Source organism: Pituophis catenifer, unplaced genomic scaffold (assembly GCF_029215685.1).
Source record: "Pituophis catenifer annectens isolate HBS135680 unplaced genomic scaffold, rPitCat1.0.hap2 SCAF_15, whole genome shotgun sequence".
Classification (NCBI taxonomy): domain Eukaryota; kingdom Metazoa; phylum Chordata; class Lepidosauria; order Squamata; family Colubridae; genus Pituophis; species Pituophis catenifer.
Window position 1 is genome coordinate 16,732,739 of NW_027256895.1, and position 19,460 is coordinate 16,752,198.

At 36.4% G+C, this 19,460-nt stretch overlaps 1 protein-coding gene across 1 annotated transcript; it reads right to left on the reverse strand.

Moving 5' to 3' along the window:
* Positions 1 to 1,588: 1,588 nt before the first annotated feature.
* On the reverse strand, positions 1,589 to 16,262 carry LOC139324466 (vomeronasal type-2 receptor 26-like). The gene is made up of 6 exons (XM_070954177.1): positions 15,615 to 16,262; positions 10,322 to 10,513; positions 7,212 to 8,093; positions 5,637 to 5,864; positions 4,661 to 4,787; positions 1,589 to 2,490 (listed from the first exon to the last, which is right to left on the reverse strand). Exons 1-6 carry the CDS (start codon positions 16,260 to 16,262, stop codon positions 1,589 to 1,591), a joined length of 2,979 nt encoding a protein of 992 aa, XP_070810278.1.
* Between the last annotated feature and the right edge of the window lie 3,198 nt (positions 16,263 to 19,460).

The following is a 19,460-nucleotide window of genomic DNA, read 5'->3' on the forward strand; positions in this document are numbered from 1 at the left end:
GAGCCTTCTCTGTGGGGGCACCTACAATCTGGAATGAGCTCCCCCCGGAGATACGGAGGATCCCAGATCTGCGCACCTTCCGTCGCACGCTTAAGACTTTCCTATTCCATCAAGCTGGCCTGGCCTAAATCTTCTCCCCTTTTTAAATGTAAATTTTTAAATGTAAATTTTAATTTGTTTTAAATTATGGGGTATTTTAAATTCAGCCAAATTATTTAATTCGTTTTTAATTCATTTTAATTTTTTTGTATTTATGTGTTTTATCTCGTGGCTGTTCACCGCCCTGAGTCCTTCGGGAGAAGGGCGGTATAGAAATTTAATAAAATAAATAAATAAACAAGTAGTAGGCGTGAGCTTAAATGGACTCTGGGGGGATGATAGAGGGCAGGAAGGACTGGAGGAATGTTGTCCATGTGGTTGCAATGGGTCGGACACAACTTCACAACTAACAACAACAACATATGTGTGTGTATGAAAGAGAAAATGTGGAATTTTTGTCAGAAAACGGAGTTATAAAGATTGCAATAGAGAGGACATCAAAAGAACATATGGGCTGGAATCTTTGGTTGTTTCAAATCTCCAGACAACTCTGCTCTGCAACAGCTGTATTATATTTCCTTTCCAACATTGCAGATGGCATGGCATTAAAGCAGGTCAAAGAGAGTGGTCTGCATGGTGTTCCACAGGTGAAGAATTTCAGGAAGATTTTGCAATGACGATGGTGTAGGAGATTCTTGTAGGGATTTGTTTTCTCCTGTTAGTCATTTAAAAATACAGCAGTGTCATGTTTTGGCATTTTTTGATCAACATATGGCCAAAGAAGTCTTCATTCTATATGCCATTCATTATACATACAGTAGAACTTCTGGTCACGAACGCTTTTGACCACAACCAAATCTGGTTCCGACCAAAAAATTCACAATTTTTTTTCCACGGCCGATTTCCCCTTCTGTGCCATTTTTTTTGGTAGGTGCCAAATTTCCAAAATTATGACCAAATCGGTTTGCGACCAAAGTTATGGAATGAATTATAGTTGCGACCAGAGGTTCTATTGTAGTTTAATCTTTAAATAATCAATAATATTCTAGCACTTGCCCTTGCTATTTGTCTCAGAATACTAAAAAACAACAACAGCAATGTCCTGAAATCATTTGCTTCTTTAGCATCATGCGTGGGAAGATGCCTTCAATACATATTTCCTATCATCACCTGCTATTCCAGGTTTACACAAGCCAAGAACAAGACCACGTTCATTAATTGAAAAACAGAAGGACATTGGATAAATCCCTTTGCCGAACTTTGAGACATTATGCTAATACCAACCCTTTCAAGTTGTTTCACAGACAAAGAAAACTATATAAAATGCTGATTAAAGTGTTGTTAAGAATTTTAAAGCATTCTTTAAAAAAGGAAGTTAACGCTAAGGAAAATATAGGTTTTAAGACAATACATTTATCCCCCAAAATAGTAAGTAGGCTCCTTTAAGATGATTATTGTTCCTCAGGTAAAAATGGGAAAGGTTTGCATATCTTCACTCTGGGGCCTTATTGCTTTTGAATGCTAAATTAAAAACAGGAAATAGAGTTGTTCAATTATTTCTTTGCCTTAGATGTTGCTTGCTATTCAATTCAGGCTTCAGTGTGATGATATAACATTTAGGGAAAAAGATGCACACAAGGAGCCCCCCACTGGATGTTATAATGGAGAAGATCTCCACAGCCACCATATGTTTGCCCCCTGTAGTCAGATAACTAGGAACAAAGGAGAGCCAAACGCTGCAGAAAATCAACATGCTGAAGGTAATAAATTTGGCTTCGTTAAAAGAGTCTGGTAATTTTCTGGCAAAGAAAGCTACCGTAAAGCTGATAAGGGCTAAGAGGAACATGAAGCCCAAGACACAGTAGAACATGACAAAGGAGTTTTCATTACATTCCAGAACAATTTCTTCTGCCATTAAGTGCATGTTGAGATCAGGGAATGGAGGAAAAGTCAACAGCCAGACAGTACAAAGAACTACTTGAATGAAAGAGCAGAAACATACAATGGAAATGGCCAATCTTTTCCCCACCCATTTCCTCATAGTAGACTTTGGTTGGGTGGCCATGAAAGCTAAAACCACCACAATAGTTTTTGCTAACACGCAGGATACAGCTACAGTAAAAATGACACCAAAAGCACTTTGTCGAAGGAGACAGGTCACTTTATGAGGTTTGCCAATAAATAGTAAAGCACAAAGAAATGAAAACAGGAGAGAAATGAGAAGGATGTAGGTGAGGTTTCGGTTGTTGGCCTTGACGATGGGGGTATCCTGGTACTTAATGAAGATACCCAGAACCAACACTGTGATAAAAGAGGAAGAAAGAGAACAAATGGCCGAAATGGACCCCAAAGTTTCCTCATATGTCAGGGATGTTACAGTTTTTGGAAGACATGAATTCTGTTCCTTGTTTGGATACTGATCTTCTGGACATGGAAAACAGTCGTCCATATCTAGGAAAAAAATCAGGTTAGAAACATAATTGTTCTAAAATTAAACTGAAAGGATATGAATGCACTGCTCTGAGGATAGCATGAAGTTTTGTTATCTCAGTCTGAGCTCTTCAGCCCTGTAACTACTGGCACAATAAGCATATGAACTTTTCTTTTAAGTTAAATTTTATTAGGAGTAAAAACTGGAAAACTGATTCTAACTATAAGACCAGGATTAGAAAACATTATTGAAGTATTTACACGTATTTGTTTTTAAGTCAGACTTTAGAAATCAATGAAGCTTCTTGATTTTTTTTTTTTTTGTGAATTGTTTACTATGACCATTTTATTAAATCTCAGAAGAATTGACCACTGAAAGGTCACCATCTTCCATAACTTAACTACTATACCAAATTGTTTTTTATGACTGAGACGACATGAAGTAAAAAATGTGGGTGATGACACTATGAAGAAAATAAATGGAAGTAAGAGTCAGAGTGTCATTAAGTATGAAATAGACAAGTTGTGCAGTGTAAGTATGGTAAGAAAGTTTACAGCAAACTGAAGAGCCACCTTTTTTTCTTTGAGGCTCCACCTACATTGTAGGAAGTAGATCCTTCCAATGGCATTGCAAATACAAAGTGGAAAGATGCATGAAAAACAAAGGCTTGTTTATAACAATGTTTTTCCCCCACAGAAAAAGTTATCAATTATATTTGAGAAATAAGGATTCCCTCTGATTTATTGCATTGTCCTTGTACAATGAAGTGACATTACTTATTGATTATGTGCAGTCAACCTGGTATCAACTCTTAGGGATCCATAAATAGACATTCTCCATGGAACATATACCTAATCTGGCCTTTTTGTCTTCTATCAGTGCACTCATCACCACTTTAAATGTAGCTATTCACTTTACTACTAGTTCTGCAGTTCTCCTCTGCCGGTTCAAACCGGTTCTCCAGAATCGGTTGTTCCGATTCTGCATGGTTCAGAGAACTGGTAAGTCGAACCATTGGCTGGCCCCACCGCGCCCATTTTTCGGACTGTTTTCAGGGCATTTTTTGGGCCATTTTCCTGGCCAAAATTGGCATGAAAAATGGCCTGAAAATGGAATGGCCCAAAAAACTGCCTGAAAATGGTCCATGAAATGGCCCAAAAAGCTGGTTATGAGAGGAAGAGAAGCCAGGTGAGCCAAACCCAGACATGTCCCAGGAGCCCTCATCCAGAAGCAGCAACCTTGGACTCTTCTCCCCCGTACTAGCCCCCTTCTTTGCACGGGATCACTCAGCAACAGAGACGGAGAGGGAGAGGGGGGCGGCATTTCTGTGTGCTTCAGTTTCTGTGTGGCACTGTCCCCTCAATGCTAGTGGCTGCCGTTCCCCTCTTCTCTCTCTCTCTGTCTCTGCTGCTGGGCAATCCCATGTGAAGAATGGGGCTAGCAGAGAGTATTGGTGATATTCAGCTGATTCAGACTGGTTCAGGCGAACCGGTAGTGGCCACTTGCAGGTGGGCCTGCCCACCTGCCCCAGCACTATGCCATCCTATTTAGCCATGTTTTCTAACATGCATGCATGTAAGCAGAAGGCGAGCAAACAAATGCAAAGAAGGCCGGGCGCATGTGTGGAAGGCACATACACGATGACATTTTTGTTGTGCACTGAACTGGTGGTCAAATTATGTGAAGCCCACCTCTGAGTTTGAGGAGATGAGGGGATCTGGGAAATGTCTGGATCCAGCTTACCCATCTTCTCTCGCAGCCAGCTTTCCCAGTCTAACTTGACGCAGTCTCTCTCTCTCTCTCTCACACACACACACATGCATGTGCACAGACACACAGACACACACACACAGGTTGGATCTTTCTTTCCTCCCCCCCTGGAGACCCCTGGATCCCCTCCCCAACCCTGATTGTCCCACACAGGTATCACCCACACAAGTGACATAGAGTTGGCCATGCCCACTTACTCCCATGACCCCCCACCAGCCATGCCCATCAGCCACTCATTAGGGCAGAGAACCAGTTGTTAAAAAATTTGGAGCCCACCACTGAGTGTATTCATATCATAATATACACTTAACACTACAGCTATAAACTGTGAGAAAGTTTTGGCTGTATAGAAGTAAATATCCCTTGCACTTTATAACAATACATTGTTCAAATGTGCATCACTTATCTTTCGTCACTCACCTATCAGATTGGAAATCTTCCCTTCTGGACAGTGAAGACAATCGTAACAACAAAATGGCTTCCCTTCTATTTTGGTCTTAGCATAACCCAAAGAGCAATAGTTATTACATAGAGAAAGTGGTCGGATCTGTTAATAAAGGATAGAAGAGAATGCTTTGCATTTTCCAAGACTGTGCAGTATTTGTATTATCTACAAAGCTCCCACTTTGTATCAGGTTTGGGGAGAAGCCTTGTGAGTGATGTCAGTGCAAAGAAACAAGGGGAGGAAAATACCATGGCATTTACAGAGTTCCCACACATAATGTTTACTGTGTATTTTTATTGATGCTAGGTAAAAACATCCTTGAGTCAAGGTCATCTTCTACAGACATAAAAATACATCCATATAGCTCTCTTGACCATTGAACAAAGGCAATTTACCTTGTCTTCTTTGTGTTTTTTTCCCCTCAACTTTCTAGGGCCTTGCAATTTTCTAGTATTCTGGTTAATAACTACCAAGATAAATCACATCATTTAGATTTTATTACCATTAACTAAGTCTGTTAGATGCTGATTACTGCTGTGATTTAAGATTATATATGTGTGTGTTTGTGTATATTATATAATGATATGGGTTATATAATTCAGAAGATTTTATGGAATAGATTCAGATAGTTATACTAAATTTGGGAAATATTTTGGTTACAAGTCAATTGTTCCACTTTTCAACTCTCTCTCTCTCTCTCTCTCTCTCTCTCTCTCTGTGTGTGTGTGTGTGTGTGTGTGTGTTTGTGTGTGTGTAAAACATTTGTTTACACGTTTGTATTATTACATAAATTCTGAAGGTTTTTTTTTACGTTGTTGAGAGTTTTGTCAATTTGTCCCACCCTCTAAAATTAATAATTTCAAATATTCCCTGCCATATCTTTTAGTATTTCAGAGAAGAGAAATACTGGAACTATCCCACAGTTCACCCCTCATTCTGGATTATCCAAACCTGGTTGAACCTGCTTGGCCAAATGATGGCTTCTTCATCAATTTTTAATATATCCTCTTGGGAAGTCACAGATCCTATTCCACCAACTTTGACTTTCAAGAAGGATTTGTTTGGGAATGTGACCCAATTGATGACATCAAATCCAGCCTCTAGTTCTCCATTTTGATTGAAAGACAGTGCTTCTCCTGCAGTATTGTTGAATGAGATGCTTCTTACAAATTGATTGAACTACAAAACAAAAAACAGGGACTAAAGGGAGGTGACAAACCATTCATCAGGATCTGTAAAGTGCTGAAATATGGGAAAGAAAACATATTTTTATATGTAAGCTATATTTTAATGGAAGGGACAAACCGTGTCTACCATCCTATGACAAGTTCTCAATATATACAGTACAAGCATCCTTAAATCTTATAATCTGAGTCTTGGAAAACACTAGAGGGAAGGGTTTTTTGTGAGACTTTGATTGGAGTGGAAGAAAGCAGCCAAGACAAATTGAATTGAATGGAATGGAATGGAATAGAATAGAATAGAATAGAATAGAATAGAATAGAATAGAATAGAATAGAATAGAATAGAATAGAATAGAATAGAATAGAATAGAATAGAATAGAATAACAGAGTTGGAAAGGACCTTGGAGGTTTTCTAGTCCAACCCCCAGCTTAGGCAGGAAACCCTACACCACTTCAGACAAATGGTTATCTAATCTCTTCTTAAAAACGTCCAGTGTTAGAGCATTTACAACTTCTGGAGGCAAGTTGTTCTGCTGATTAATTGTTCTGACTGTCAGGAAATCTCTCCTTAGTTCTAAGTTGCTTCTCTCCTTGATTAGCCTAGTAAAGCAATTTATACAATACGTTCATATCCATTCTATTCTAAATTCAGATGTTCAGGAGAAATTCAGAAGGAGTATTGATTTTCTTTAGAAGTATGTTGTTGGAAAACCTTTTAGCTGAAAGAGTAAAACAAATGTGTAAACCAGGGATTCTGCAATTAATTAAATGTTACAGCCAAACGCAGAAGAAAGAAATTTAATTGATTGATTATATTGTATTTGCATGCTGTCATTCAACCAATTCAGGAAATTCCCACTAGTCTCATAACTAAGTTAAAAAGGAGATAATAATAATATTTAAATGCTTTTAGGTATAATATTGAAGAAAATATCATCTAATAATTAAATTCAGTTAGAAAACATCCTGAAACATATAAAAAAGAAATAGAAACAGTAAAAAAAAAATCAGGGTATTTAATGCGTAGCAATACTCAAATATGGTTTTTGTTTGTCTAAGAGATATTAACATAAATGCAAAGCAGAAAGGAATATATCTAAAGGTATTCAGTATGAATCCTTGTGTGTTCATGGAAAGGCATTTTGCTTTTTTCCTGACCCCATCTGTTTTTTTGGAATCTTATTTTATTGGGGAGAAAATAAACTGTAACCAAAGCAAAATGATATTGAAGTAGATATTTAATATGGCCATTGTAGGATGTAGAGACAAATGTACATATTTGTGTGTCTGTAATATATGAAGAAAATGGAGAGAAGAAAGCCCTATGACTTGAGACATTACCTTCCATGGATGAAGTTTGAGAAGTTCAATAAGTCCTACTTTGCTTATTCTTGCTCTATTTTTGAAGGTTGTTGAATAAGCAACATGTAATGCTTGTGCCAAAATATAGACTGCATTGTAGATGCTATAGCTGTGGCCAGTCATGTCTGTTTCAAAAACAGATACAGGGAGGGTCTCTATCTTCTCATCACCAGTGCAAATCGGTTGACTGTCCATCCTGGAGTTGGTCTTCTCATCAATTAAGGTGCCTGAGAACACACATCCAAATGCCTCTTCCCAGAAAACCCTAATAAAATCATCTTCTTGTTTGAAGTTTGGTTTTATCATCCGAAGAAATTCCCGAAACCCTAGGACTTCTTTTGAATGAACCGCAAAGGATAGAGCCCCATGGAGAAAATTTAGATCTTCCCATCTCTGGAAGGGAAGAGACGTGAAATCCATCTGAGCTGTCATAATCCAGATTTTACTCTTTAGTTGTAATGGTATCTCTTCAAATTTGGACATAGAGTGAAACATTCTCAAAATTATCATTATTTCAATTTCACCTTGAATTAAAACTGCATTGACGGTGCTGTTCATGACAATGCTGTGTATTTGCATCCCTTCTTTCACTGTATTGGCAATGTCAGTAGAATAAGAAGCAAATGGGAATCTTTCAATGAAGTCAAAGCAGATCCCACTTTGGGCAAATATGGGTATCACATTTTGTACAAATTTCTCCCCATTCTCATTATTCACCAATAGTACCCCAATCCATGTCCATTTAAAATGCTGCAGCAGCTGAAGAATTCCCTTATACTGAAGGTCCGTATTTGGAAACATTTGGTGATAGAAACCTGCCTGTTTGTCCTTATTTGTCACTGGAGCAGAGCCATACATCAACTATAGAAAAAGCAGAAGAATTAAGAAAGGAAACTATATGCTTTTAATTTTTTACAAGTGTGTCAATAGAATTTTTTTTCTCACTATAATACACAAAACAAAACTTTACCTCCATTGCATCTTAATTTTAGTTTATTTTTTTAATTTGATTTATATGCCGCCCTTCTCCAGAGACTCAGGGCGGCTTACAATGTGCTAAGCAATAGCCTTCATCCTTTTGTACATTTATACAAAGTCAGCTTATTGCCCCCACACAACTGGGTCCTTAATTTACCTACCTTAGAAAGGATGGAAGGCTGAGTCAGCCTTGAGCCTGGCGAGATTCGAACCTGCAGTAATTGCAGGCAGCTGGTCTTAATAACAGGGTGCTTTAGACCACTGTACTGCCAAGGCTCTTTTGTTTTAGATTTGGCAGTTGTGTTCCTCCAACACTTTCATGAATAAAAATTTAAGAGAAGTTGTGCAAAATCTATCAATCTTTGTTTGTCTTAATCATCCCTTAATTACTTTGTGGCTTCCTTTCCTTTATGAATTAGGACATTTCATGCAATCTATTATTTTAAATTCAGAATAGGAACTGATTTATATATTAAGAATGTTCTGTGAATTCAGCAAGTAATATTTGGTGCACCCGGAATTTTCTAGTCCATTTAATTTGAATATGGTTCTCCATCCTCATAACCATGCAATTGAAGAAGGAGTGACTGTTAATATATGTTTCTTTGATTTCAAAATAAAGTGGAAAGAAAAGTGTTCCTCTTTTTTTTCTCCCTGTTTTTTTTTTTTATTATTTTATTATTTACATATACTTATATTGAATACAGTGTGACCATCCTGGCGATTCATCCACCATAAAAAACAAGGTGAAAGACAAATAACATATATACGACTTACACAGTGTTAGTATTGTACAATTATTTTTGACCCACTTATTCATTCTGGTACATAAATAATTTCTCATTCTAGGTCTACTTAACCTAATTGTTTTGTGTTCCAACTACCACCTTGTGTTTCCAGCCATTGATAAAATCTGTTCCATGTGTCATAATATTCTCTCTCTCCTTTGTTTTTTAATTCTAATGTTAATCTATCCATTTCTGCGCATATTAATATCTTCCTTATTATCTCCTTTTCTGAAGGGTTGTTTTCACTTTTCCATTGCTGAGCATATACCATTTTCCCTGCCGTCAGGATGTATAGTACTAGATATTTTGACCCTTTACTATAGACATTTGTTATAATGCCTAATAGAAATAGTTTTGGTTTGAATTCTATACATTGTCCAACCATTCTTTCTAGCTACATCTCAATTTTTAACCAAAATTTACTAGCTTTTTTACAGGACCACCACATGTGATAGCATGTTCCTGGTGTTTCTTTACATTTCCAACATTTCAGGAATGTGTTGCTAAATATTTTAGCCAATCTTGCCAGGGGAAGATGCCACCTATAGAACATTTTATAAAGATTCTCTTTTCTATGATGTGGCCAACGTCAGTTTCCAGTTCCTTTCCCAAAGTTTCTGCCAATTATCCAAATCAATGTTATATCCAAAAATTTTAGCCCATACAACCATTGTCTCTTTAACTTGTTCTTCCTCCATTTTATAGTCTAATAAATATTTATATGTTGTCTTTATCAATCAATGTTATATTTTGACAATTGATGTTGTCATCAATACCCACTAATAGTTTATCTAATATCATTAATTCTCTATAAATACCCCATGCTTTCACATCCTTCAAATAGCATGATTGTATTTGCATATATGACCACCACTCCAGTTCAACCCCATGTTCTTTTAATTCTAGTCTTGTTTTCAATTCACCCTTCTTGTTTAGTATATCATTTAGTCATGCCTGTCACATGACCATGGAGAAGTCTTCGGACAGTGCTGGCTCTTTGGCTTTGAAATGGAAATGAGCACCACCCCCTAGAGTTGGGAATGACTAGCACATATGTGCGAGGGGAACCTTTACCTTTATATGTAACAATTTTCCCCATATTTTTAAGATTTGGGTGTATCAATGCTTCTAAGGTAGAGAACTGGTATTTTCATATAATTTTGTTGTGTTCCTCTTGATTTCAGTCAGTGTTTACTTTATGCCAGAAATCAAGTCTTAGCTAAATGAAATAAGAAATTTAACTGGATTGCATCCATACACCACATACATAGTTACCTGAGGAAACTTGTAGATATGCAGAATGGTGACCAGGTGAAGACATACCTCAGTGTCAGGTCCTCCAATGATGGCAACTGGATATTTCTGAATGTCACAGTTGTAATTGGGAATTAATCTGCCTTTAGAGGAAAGGAATTCCATTGAGGCATGGTACATCCATTTTGAAGCAAAATGGCTGTTATAGATTTGAAAGCCCAGGGTAACATTGGGTAAAATATGGGGATTAATATTGATCTCCTTAACAGCAAATACTAAAGCCAGGATATGTTGGTAAATCTGTGTTATGACCCTGAAGGGAGAGGAACATGATTTGCTGTAACTCATTTCTTGCAGAATATGATATCTATTTTGCCTCTCCTTTCAAATACACTGTAATATAAGGAGTTGATCCAGTCTGTATATTTAAGAAGCAATAAGTTTCATTCATTGCACTTATTTAAGTTAATAAAATAATCAAAGCACTTTATTTGAAATATATAAGTGGGAATCAGATTTACCTCTTTGGCCAGGTTTCTCAATTTTTTTATTCTAGGACAGTATTATTAACATGTCAGTGATGCTTTCACTATTGACCCAGGAAGCAACAGTGAACATCAATTTCTTGGGTATTTTTTAAAATGAGTGTTCCTGATGGAATCTATAATGGAGTTCTTTTTCCACATGTTCTTCAATTCCATCTTTTCTCTGGAAATACTTACATGGTAAGACTAGGACAGTTCTACTTGTTAGATTAGGTTAGGATGCTCATCAAAAGAAGTTACTAGGGAAGGAACCTTGGCTCTCAACACACCCCATGCAGCTTTGTCATTGTGAAAGAAGCATCACTATTTGCATAAATATGAATATTCAAAAATATAATTAAATAAAGTATATTGTACATTATCTCCAAAGAAAAGACCCTGGGTTCCACAGACCAAACCTAATCTTGGTTAAACTTAGGTGGGTGGGGGGAATGACAAAGACTTAACTGGACAGAAATAAACATCCATTCTCTAACATTCTTTGCTTGGCATCAACGTCAATCAATCATTTTGCATATGCAGGGACACTTTAAATATACAGATATAAGACATATAACCAGCAATTATTTCATCCTCTACAGATGACTCAAGACTACATGGTGAATTTGATGCAAACTATCAGCACACATGTAACTATATCATATGCATAATACAATTCATAAAATGCCCTTTCACTCACTTACCTTCAAGTCTATTTTACATCTGTCTCTCTCTCGCCATAACTGAATACTTACGTGAATTTAATGCAAAACATCAGCATATATGTAAGTATATTACAAGCATAACACAATTCAAATAATGAACTTTTAGTCACCCATTTCACTCATTCATCTTCCGATCTATTTGACATATATCTCTCTGGCCATAACTCAATACTTACATACTTTCCTCAAAGAGGTTGCTAGAAGGAGGTGTCTTAAAGTCCATCATCACATAAAACAGAAAGATCTGAGAAATGATGCTAGCAAAGTGGATGTCCCCTGACTGGTATTGCTTGTGGAGAATAGGCAGAGGATCTGCCGTGCTGCATTTACTATGAGAAAGGTGACACATTCCTTGTGGACAAAGCATTGTTAGGAATGTTATGGACATAATACATAGAAGAAAATAAATCATTTTTGAATGCATATCACCTTTCTCCACCTTTTCTGTCCTTCTAGATTCTTAACTTATGTCCAAAAGAAAGACTTGCTGTATGTTTCTGTATTTGTTGTTGTGTTTTGTTTCTGTTTATATAGAGAAATTGGAAAACTCAGAGTTTGAGATAAAAACCATGTGTGGTCAAGTAATGGCTAACTGGAATTGCAGATGGGGATGTTCAAGGGGAAGGTATTTACAGATTTTGATCTATTTAGGTTTCTTCCTGTCTTCTAATTATAGGTTTTTCCATGTCTTCATGCTTATACTGGTTATTACTTTTGAGATAACCACCAACACCCAGGCCCTGAGGGACCTTGAACAAGAAGGAACAGTTAGTTTGTCATGTCTCAAAAAAAAAAAAAATCTCTCCTTGTCACCAAGCAATAATGGGATTTGACAGCAAGCCTCAAAGCAGCAAGGATGAAAAAGATAAATTAATGCAGGCATGAAAATCCAAGTTATTTGCAATATTGTATTTATAACATTGAAGGGGGTGTTCCTGTGAAGACCATATAAAATAAATGCTACACATGAATGCATGGATGGATTGATGGATGGATGGATGGATTAAAAACACCCTGGCAAAGTGATATCATTTGTGCTATCTCCATAACTGACCCCATGGTATTGTTCCTTGAAATTGGGTTTACATAATTTGTTTTTTAATAGTTTGACTTATTGATTTTGCAAAGTTCATATACAATGATCACCTCCTGATTTCATACAGTGATCAAACACTGATTTCAGAAGCCACTTCCTTTCCACAAAACAAGAACACAACAAGAAGAAAAAACACCACACCTCTCTGTTGGTTTGCTCATCCCTAGGACAAACCCCATTGAAACCAAGCTGTTCACATCTACCCCCTCATCACTCATTGTAGACTATCCATTGTGATTTCCTATCTTTCAAATAAATTCCAGCCTTCTTAGTGGAAATCAGGCACATTCTTAAAATGCAAAAGAATGCTATGTAATATATATATATATATATATATATATATGTTTTTCTTCTAGCCAGGTTTTCCCTACGTAGCCAAGGTTTTTCTGCAGCTCCAGCTGAGCTGGAGCTGCAGAAAAACCTTGGCTACGTAGGGAAAACCTGGCTAGAAGAAAAACACACATAGCCCCTACGAAGAAGTAAGAAAATTGATATATATATATATATATATATATATATATATATATATATATATATATGAAAAAAAATGAAAATAAACATTTAAAAGGTGGCTTCCCATCTTCATTCCAGTAGCTATTCATTTTGCAACAATATCTCCCCAATAGTGACAATTTTAATTCCTCCCATTGTAACATCATGTTCTTAATGTGTTTATTCTTTCAAAAAGAAATCATATATATTTGTATGGAATTTCTGTCAGAAAATGTAGTAATAAAGGTTATAATAGAGAGGACATCAAAACAACATATGGGCAAAAATGGTGCATGAACTTTAACAGGGCGTGACAGTGAAAGTGATAGTGAAAGTGATAGTTAACATCGTTAGCGCTTCTAAGGCTGTTTAAGATTACTGGATTCTACACCAAAGAAAGAAAGATTTAAAGTGGAAAGACTACAGTTTGGACTAAAATTAAAGAAGTCATACAAATTCGGAATAAGGAAATAAGAGAAGATATAGTAATGGCATTTCAGGGTCTGGCAAAACACATTGAATTGTTGGGTGAAAGAGTAGAAGAATTTTTTTTAAAAAAATACTTTATTAAATTTTTCCATTATAAAAGAAAGAAAAAAAAGATATACAATATCTATCTCCTTCAGAGGTACAGTGTTTATACAATTTATGGAATCATACGTCAAATAAACTTCATCCTTAGCTGTTCAAAATTCTATACAATATAGCTCGTACTTCGAGTGCATAACAAGTCATATCCTAAAATCATGTTTTTGTCTTGTTCTTCAACCAATTGTACCAATTTCCCCATACTTCATAATATTTAGATTTCTCCTCATTATTTATCTCACTCGTCAATTTTGCCATTTCTGCGCACTCTAGGATTTTGTTTATTAGTATTTCTTCTGAGGGTATGGATTTATTTTTCCAGTATTTCGCAAAGGCTAGTCTAGCCGCAGTTGTAATCTGGATTATGAGTTGAGTTTTGTTGTTATTGAGGCCGTCTCCGATTATACCCAGGAGGAAGATTTCTGTCCCGTTATTTCACAAAGCCAATATCGAATTTTTGACCAGAACCTTTTGGTCTCTGGACAGGTCCACCATAGATGATAGAAGGTGCCAACCGTTTTTCCACATTTCCAACACGTGGCTGAGAGATTGGGAAACATTTTCGCTAACCTAGCTGGTGCTAGATACCACCTGTGTAGCATTTTATAATGGTTTTCCCTGAATGTTACCGATTTCATCATTTTATAATTCCTATTCCAGGCCATCTCCCAGTCGTTAAAATTTAATCTGTATCCCAGGTTTTTTTCCCAAATATTTAGCTGATTTTTTGCTATAATCTCTGCCCTATCCTCATCTAATAAGAAGTTATATATTTTTGCTAGCATTTTCTTGTCTATTCCCCAAATAATTTTGTCAAAATTTCCATATTTAGCTTCTATACCAAATTGGTCTCTGTCTTTTTGGAATCTTGAATTAATCTGCAGGTAATTCCACCAATCCAAGTTGAAACCCTGGTCCCTCAATAAATCCAAAGATTTGAGCTTCCCCTTTTCATCAAGAATATCTTTATATGTGCCCAATTTATAATCATCTCTCCTGTTTGGGGCCGCCAACGCTTCCGTAATAGAAAGCCAGTTAGGTACCTTAGTATAAATCCTCTGTCTAATTTCCTCCCACGTGCGTATAAGTGTCTCCCTAATTTTGTGTTTATGAAAGTAGGATTTTTTCTTGTTCTTTGTGTCCCACAGGTGAGCATGCCATCCTTCCAATAGGTCATGTCCTTCTAATGTCAGGACTCTCCTATTTCGTAACGTGATCCACTCCTTAATCCAAATTATTTTCGCCGCCTTTTGGTATATTTCCCAATCGGGGAGCCCGAATCCTCCCAAATTTCTTTTTCCTTGCAGTATCTTGAAGGAGATCCTCGATTTCTTACCCTCCCATAAAAAAATTCTAATGTGTTTGTTTAGGTCCAGAAAGAATTTTTTATCTAAGATTATCGGAATATTTTGAAATAGGAACAGAATTTTAGGTAGGATGTTCATTTTAATCGCTGCTATTTTACCAATCAGAGACAGTTTTAGCCTTTTCCATCTTTCTAGGTCTTGATATATTTTCTGCGATAGAGGGATATAATTGTCTTCTTTTAATGATGAGAATCTCGCAGTGATCCATATTCCCAAATATTTTATTTTCTTAACTACCTGGAGGCCTAATAAGTCTTCCAATTCCTTTTTTTGTGAATCTGTCATATTTTTCACTATTATTTTAGTTTTTTTCCTATTGAGTTTAAGGCCCACCACTTCTCCATAATTCTGTATTTCCTGCATTAATTTTAAACTGGTTTCTAATGGATCTTCTATTATGAGGGCTACGTCGTCTGCAAAAGCTTGCGTTTTAAATATTTCCTTCCTGATCTTTAATCCTTTAATTTCTTTATTGGCTCTGATCTTTCTAAGTAGCACCTCTAGCGCCAGAATATAAAGTAGGGGGGATAGGGGGCATCCCTGCCTCACTCCTTTTTGGATCTGAAATACCTGAGTTTTATCTCCATTCATTAATATGTTTGCCCTCTGTTTATGGTAGATGTTCTCGATCATCTTCCTAAAATTCATCCCGAATCCCATTAGATTAATTTGGTTAATCATAAAAGTCCAATTCAAATTGTCAAACGCCTTTTGGGCATCGACAAACATTAGGGCCAGCTGTTTTTCGGGATGTTGTTCATAGAATTCTATGGTGTTCAATACTGTTCTCAAGTTGTCTCTGATCTGTCTCCCTGGTAGAAAGCCATTCTGGTCTTTGTGGATCCACCGATTTAAATTTTTTTTGACCCTCTCCGCAATTATGTTCGTGAACAGTTTGTAGTCTGCGTTCAGCAAGGAGATGGGTCTATAATTAGATATCTGTTTCGGGTCAGCACCTTCTTTCAGTATGAGCATCAAATACGCTTCCCTCCAGGTATCCAGGATTGTTGTACCAGCCAGAGTCTCATTAAATATTTCTAATAGTTCTAGTTTCAGGGCTTCATCAAATTTTAGATATATTTCCCCAGGAAGACCATCTGGGCCTGGGGTTTTGTTTTTCTTTATTTTAGAGAGGGTGGTTTTTAATTCCTCTATAGTGATCTTTTCATTCAACATTTCCTTTTCTTCTTCTGTAATTTGGGGTAAGCTGGCTTCCATCAAATACTGTTCCACCTTATTTGACTCAATTTCTTCATTTTTGTATAGGCATTCGTAGAATTCTCTTATGCTTTCTAATTTGTCTTCTTCCTTCGTCAGAAGGTTGCCCTGAGAGTCTTCTAATACCAATATTTGATTTTTTTCTTCTCTTTTTTTAATTTATAAGCAAACCATCTCCCCGACTTATTGGCATTCTCAAAGCAATAATGTTTAGATCTTTTTATTTTTTGTGCCATCTCCTCCTGGTCCAATAGATTCAGTTGTGTCTCGCAATCGACCACTGTTGTTTAATCGCCTCATCTCCTGGACGTTACTGGAGTTCATCTTCAGCTTGTAATAGCTTTTTAGTATGCTCTTCCCTGATCTTCCTTTTTTCTTTGTTTTTAAAGGCTGTATATGAGATGGCTACCCCTCTCACATAAGCCTTCATGGTGTCCCAAATAATTTCTTTGGCTGTATCTTGTTTCCCGTTTTCTATGAAAAAGCGCTTTACTTCTTCGTTCAGTTTCAGTGTGAACTCTTTATCATTTAGCAGGTTGGCCCTTAAACTCCATCTCTGTTGTTTTCTCTTGGTATCGTGGTGCCAGCTAACTTCAAGAAACTTATGGTCTGCCCAGGCATTTGTACACATATCAACCTTTTTGATTTCCAGACCTAATTTCCTAGTAGCCCAGACCATGTCTATTCTGGACCAAGAGTTCTGCGGCATTGAATAGAATGTAAATTGTCTATCCTGGGGGTGTAAAGTACGCCACATATCTATTAAGTTTATCTCGTCCACCAAATCAAAGAAACTCTTTGGTAAGGGAGATCTTTTATTCTTTTTAATTATATCACTTTTATAGTCTCTATTTGGGTCAACAATTCCATTAAAGTCCCCTAATATGCATATTTCATTATGTGCCCATTTTGCAAGCTGTTCCTGCAATTTCCGATAAAATTTCCCTTGTTTTTTGTTTGGGGCGTAGACCTCTACCAATAACATCTTAGAATTACCTCTCATTATTTCTACTATTAGTATTCTCCCTTTTTCATCCTTATATTTACATTCTGCTTCTATTCCTTTCTTGACGTAGATAGCAACCCCCCTTTTTCTTTTCTTAGCTAGTGAAACAAATACTTTACCAAATTTGGTATAATTTAGATATTTGGCTTCATCTTTTTTTATATGCACCTCCTGAATACAGATTATATCGGGATTCTGTTTTGCCAGTTTGGACAATATTATCTTTCTCTTTTTATAATCATTTAAGCCATTAACGTTTAATGATAAGATCTTTGTATCGTTCATTCCTGATGTTGGTATCTGGTCTCTAGTTCTTATTTACCTTTAAGGTTACTGCTCTTACTGGTCTAGTTTTTTTTCCCTTTTTCTTCTGTGTCTTCCTTTTTCTTCTCCTCTTCTATATCTTCCCTTGTGCTTTGTTCTTGAGATGTTTCTTCTTCCGTATTCGCTGTTTCGATTTCCTCCTTACTAATTTGTTCCTTTTCTCCTCCCCTTAGCTGATCTAGGAAATCTTGGGCAGCACTTAAACAGTTGATTTTAATTTTTCTCCCTTGCCATGATATTAACATTCCTTCTGGCAAGAGCCACCTAAATATTATGCTTCTCCTATTTAGTTGACTTGTCAGAAATCTGTAGTTTTTCCTCCTTTCCCTCACTCTCCTTGGGATTTGTTTTAAAATGTTCACTTCTTTTCCCCCATACATAATTTTTTCCTCCCGGGCTATATTATACAGAATATCTCTCACCTTTTTTCTAGCAAACCGAACGTGGACCTCTCTAGGGAGCCTATTTCTTCTCACGTAGTTTGTTTGAACTCTGTACACCTCGTCAATCTCTCGAATTATTTCCTGCTTATCTTGTTGGAGGGTCTCCGCGATCAACTCGGCCATCTTGTCTCGTAGGTCCTCTTCTTTGTCTTCCAATATATTTTGGAATCGAAGGTAAAATGAGGCCTTATCCATCTCGAGTTGTATCAGGGCGTCTTCTGTTTCTTTGTTCTGCGCCAACAGAGTTTGGTCAACTATGTCCAATTTCTTCTCGTTTTTTTCAATCCTTTGTTCTGCTTTTTGGATTTTATTTTCATTACTGGCAATAGAGATTTGAATCTCATTCATTTTGGAATCTAGTGCGTGTATGTCCAATTTTAATTCAGAATGGCTGTTCAATAGTTTCTCTTGCATCGCAAGCATGGTTTCTTGTATTGATAGCAGAGAAGATTGTACCGTTTGCAGCATTGGGGTTACTGGGGGTTTGTCTGTTTTCTGGAGACCTTCTACTGATTTCTGGGTAGCTGGGGACAACATTGCTAGCGTAGGATTGGATGGCACTTTTTTACCAGTTTTTGCAATTATTGATGTCAAATTTGCCATTTCTTTCAAAAGCAATTTTTGGTCTCTTATTATGTTCTCTATCTTTCTCCAAATAATCATCCAGTGGCACTTGCCACTTTTTGCTCAGGGGCACTTTCTTAAATCCTTGTTAACCTCCTTTATTAATTCCCAGTAAACTCTTAATAGATTTTAGTTAATGCTTAATTTCCCAATTAATATAGTAGGATAGTTTAACGTTTCCAACAAACAACAATCACTTTTGGCAATCTAGTCTTATATTATCAAATTATACCTTTAAATATTATATCTAAAAAGTTTTACTTAATTTTAACCTAAATCTATTAATAGCTTAGATAAATACGATAGAATCAATGTAATTGAATAATCACTATAAAAGTTCACCGAAGAAAATATTTAAATGGAGTAGAAAATTAGCTTCTTAATTAATTAATTAATTCCTAAGAAGATAATCAAAAGCATGCATAAACAATTGATATATTATCTGTAAGAGATCAGTGTCTATATAAAAATATCAAAAATATTGTTGCTAAATATTATGATAATATACTATAAGTTAGTCACGTTAATATAAATATGTAAATATAAAAGTTAACTGTGCATATAGATTTTTTTTTTCCACAAAGGCAGATTGTCACAGCCTAAGCTCAATAATATTTCTTAGATCTGGACTGTCAGTGAGTCAGCACTTTCAATAGTTCTTCAGGCCAGTCTCTGCAATGGCTGAGCTTCCAGTCTCTAGGTTGAACAAACACAATCCACAAACTCCAAACTGCAATCCACAAACTCCAAGCAACAGCCTCCAATCGTTCTAAAGCTCTAATTCACCGAGAAAAAAGAAAA